This window comes from Microtus ochrogaster, unplaced genomic scaffold, assembly GCF_000317375.1.
Source record: "Microtus ochrogaster isolate Prairie Vole_2 unplaced genomic scaffold, MicOch1.0 UNK2050, whole genome shotgun sequence".
Lineage (NCBI taxonomy): Eukaryota > Metazoa > Chordata > Mammalia > Rodentia > Cricetidae > Microtus > Microtus ochrogaster.
Genome location: NW_004951148.1, coordinates 1 through 3966, shown reverse-complemented (window position 1 = coordinate 3966; position 3966 = coordinate 1). Strand labels below are relative to the sequence as shown.

The 3966-nt window shown below is 51.3% G+C and overlaps 1 protein-coding gene across 1 annotated transcript; it reads right to left on the bottom strand.

The window, feature by feature from the left end:
* Window positions 1–6: 6 nt before the first annotated feature.
* Window positions 7–3960, bottom strand: LOC101991363 (2-oxoglutarate dehydrogenase-like, mitochondrial; the record flags this gene model as incomplete). The annotated part of the gene is made up of 3 exons (XM_005372346.2): window positions 3873–3960; window positions 2243–2333; window positions 7–93 (listed from the first exon to the last, which is right to left on the bottom strand). Coding segments are annotated over exons 1-3 (258 nt in total), but the record flags the coding sequence as incomplete, so codon positions are not given.
* Window positions 3961–3966: the final 6 nt, after the last annotated feature.

Here is a 3966-nt window from a genome sequence, read left to right as displayed (position 1 = left end):
GTTAGCTACCAGTGACAGTGTGATGTTCCTGTTGGTGACACGGTTGATCCTCTCATGGTACATGCCCAGATGGTATTTGACATCACCAGAGCCCTGAGGAGAAAGGTGGAATAGGATGAACCTAACACCCTCCTTGGCAAATGAAGGGCAATACAGGAGAGGGCTGAGCCAACCTGCCAGGCTTCTTGGAATGTACCAGAACCCAATGGCTACCTTACTCCTTACACCAATGATATCAAATTCATAGAAATATTGGAGGATGTTTTAGGATCTAGGAGTAGAGAAAACTTACTTTCTAAACAATATATAAAGTCCCTCTGCAGTAAGACAGCTAAGCCAGGACAAATCTGCCATTAGCAAGGGGGAGAAAATCCAGGCACACCAAAGGGGGAGGCAAACTGGTAAGTCAGAAGCAGGGCAAGAGCTAATTGCCCTCAATGTGCAAAATGGCTTTGTGAAGTAGTAAAGTGAGGTTCCAAAGAGCCAAGAAAAATAAACAAAAGCTATGGAAAAGACTGTAAAGTAAACAAGAGATTCAAAAAACTCAGCTGATTCATATCAAAAGATATGTTACAAATAAATCATTTTGTACCTATCCAATTGGCAAAGAACAAAAACAACAAAAAAAGGCACAGCCTTGGGAGGCACGTGCTGTGGGTGGGCCCGTGGGAGGCTCTGTGGGAGGCTCTGTGGTGTCCGCTCCTTGTCCAGGTTACTGCACTTCTCAGATACCACCTGACTACAGTCATGTGCTCACTGAAAGGGCGAGGATGCTCGTTACAGCAAGCAGAGTCCTGGCACAGATCACGGCAGCAGCCAATAAACCAAGCTCGTTACGTGCCGACATGGAACAATGATGACTTCGTGAGTCAAACAGCCAGGTACCTATAGTTCCCCAAGCTGTTCTCATGGCTCCTGGACAAAAATACGTGTGTCTACAGAGAGCATGCCTCACCACAGACGTGAGCAAGCGCACACAGATGTGTCACAAGAATGAAATCTCATGGACTTGTGCCTATTCTATGGAAGAACAAAGGCTTACAGGTTTGAAGGTGGCTGAGGGCCATGAAGATCAGGAAGATCCTGGGTTAGAAGCCAGGGATGTAGACACTAGGCCTAGTCTGATACACAGTGATAGGTGTTCTTGGACCAGTTACTTTAACCAACCCAACACCTATGCTGGATGCTAGTGCTTTGGAGACAAAGTTCTTCCCTTATTGTTGAAAGGAAAACAAATGTATGTGTAGTCATGAATGGACACATGGGTTTACACACACACACACACTCTCACAGACACACACATAGACACACACACACTCTCACAGACACACACATAGACATACACACACACACTCTCACAGACACACACATAGACATACACACACACACTCTCACAGACATACACTCACACAGAGACAAACATGCACACATAGACACACATACAGACAGACACACACTCACACACCCATAGACACACACAGGCACACCCACACCCACAAACACACACACTCAAGGCACACACACACAGACATGCTTATACACACACTCACAGAGAGACACATACTCACACACACAGACACATAGGCACACACATGCACAAAGACATACACACAGACACTCAGGCGCACACGCACGCACACACGCACGCACGCACGCACGCACTCAGACACTGAGGCTGAAAAGGCCAGAGATAAAGGGAACAGAAGAGCGACAGACAGACAATGTCCAGATTAGGAAATTCAGACAGAGCCTTGAACGAGGCAGAGCAGAGGCAAGGAGGCAGTGGGGCTGAGGGCTTGGCATGGCCAGGAGTCTCGGTGGCATGCAAGCCACAGGGTGGGAGCAGGAAGACATGTCCTTGACAGGTTAATGGGTACAGGAAGCCATCAGCACACTCACGTCTCTCTGGCGCCAACAAGCCATTCCAGGCCGATAAAGGGACTGTGGGCACAAAGCCTCAGCAACAAAATCTCAAGAGAGAAACTGCTAGGAGGCTCCTGCACTTCTCTGAGCCTCGGTTTCTCTAGCTGGAAACAGTGAGGCTGGCCTGGATTGTCCAATGCAGCACCCAGTCCCCAAAGCCTTAGGGACCTTCTGCAAACACCACAGCCCCTGCCGCTCTTCTTCATGTTTATTCAGCTCCATGTCTGTTGGTCTGGAACTCAAGCCCCAAACTCTCCCAATCCACCTCCCAAACACCAGGCTCCTCTGGGGTGCCCCAGGGCCAGGGTATGTCACCCACCTCATCTGCTGCTTCCAGCTTGGGATCAAACTGACAGAAGATCTGCTCCAGGTCCTTGCGGATCACGTTGGCCAGCACATTTAGCCTGCCCCTAGGACCAGAATGTCCTGGACTGTTACCTGATACCTGGCCACCTTCCTACATTGGCCAAATACAGCCACTCCCCCTACCTGCCATGGGACCTATCAGAACTCTTCCTCTGGAGCCCTGGTCAAGCCCAACCCTCCAGTCCTGCCTTAGTCTAAAGGGGGCACAGGAGTAGTTCCAGTCAGCCAGCTTCCTTCAGGGAGACTCCCTTAAACACTAGTGATTTAGAAAGCCTTCTGGGGAGGGGCAGGAAGCCACTGAGTTACCTAGCATCCCCCCCCATCCCGTTCCCATTGAACCAACAACCCATTACGTTGGCATGTCCCCCCATGAACTTAATCTACTAAGAGTTGCTCTAGCCCAGACAGCAGCAGCTCTGAGGATGGGACAGAAGGGACTCAGGTTGGGGGGAACACTGAAGGGACAGTGTGGAAGTCATGGACCAAATTCTTTAGCCCAGCCTGAACTTCCTATTCGAGGGAGTTGCTGCAGGGTGGGCACCAGCCTGATAGGAATACGCAAGTGACTTGAAATTTAAGAGCCCATTAATTTCAGGTCAACAGTAACCCCAAGCCTGACTCCCAGCTGCACACAACTGCAGGAAGGGAGAGCTCCCTCCAGGTCAGTCACCCTCACACTTTCCCTTACCCCCTGCCATGGAACCTAAGGAGCATTCCTCAGCTGCTCTAGGCAAAGCTCTCCACGGCCCAAAGGTTACCATTCACACTGTGGAGGCCTGCACCGGCCCAGGATGGTCCCTCTGCTCAAAGAGCCCTCCAGGCAAACGCCCACCCAGCACATCTCACGGATGTTTGAGCCATCCGTACCCAGGTGCCATCTTCACCTGCTGCTCTAATAGCCCGAGACACAAAGCTGAAGCCGTGTGCTCCACGCCACCTTGGCTACAGGGTCAGCTCTGCCTAACTTCCCACCAGACACTGAGTATTTCCAGGCCCCTGAAAGGACCACGGCAAACAAACCTCAGACCCCTGACAGGCCTGCCAAGACAGAAACTCTTCACACCATGCGTCTAGAGTCCCTAAGGCAGTACAGCCCTGTGCCAGCCCAACCACAAGCATCTTCCCAGACTACAACAGGGCTTTGGCCCACAGATCGCAGGGAACGAAATTTGGAAGTCTGCATCAAGGGAAACATGGGGTCAACTTACAGCTAGACCGCCGACTTCCAACCCATCTCTGCAGACCTACGTTCAAGGGATGCCAACACAGGGCCACCTACTCTCGCATCCCTGGGCACATTCCCTTGACATCCCCTCATTCTAAGGACTTTCTAGTAGAATGTGTCCCAGTCTGAGGTCCTGGAGAAAGCAGCAACATGCCAAAGAATCTAGCTGGGCCCTGGCCGCCTGTGGCTTTGGCCAAGCATTTGGCTCTTGCTGTAACGAACAGCCCAGACCAGGGGCCCTGAGAACCTATCAAGTTCCCTGTTTCTTGCCTTAAGTCCCACCAATGCCTCTCACCCTGACTTCCACCTCCTCTCTCGCCTCAAGGCACAGGGGCTGGGGTGTCCGCAGTGGTCCTACCTGTGTGGCATCCCCAGAATGACGTTTTCAATCCCCATCTCACTAGATTTGTCGATAATGGTCTTAAGAGCAGGAATCATGACCTCACAGCCTT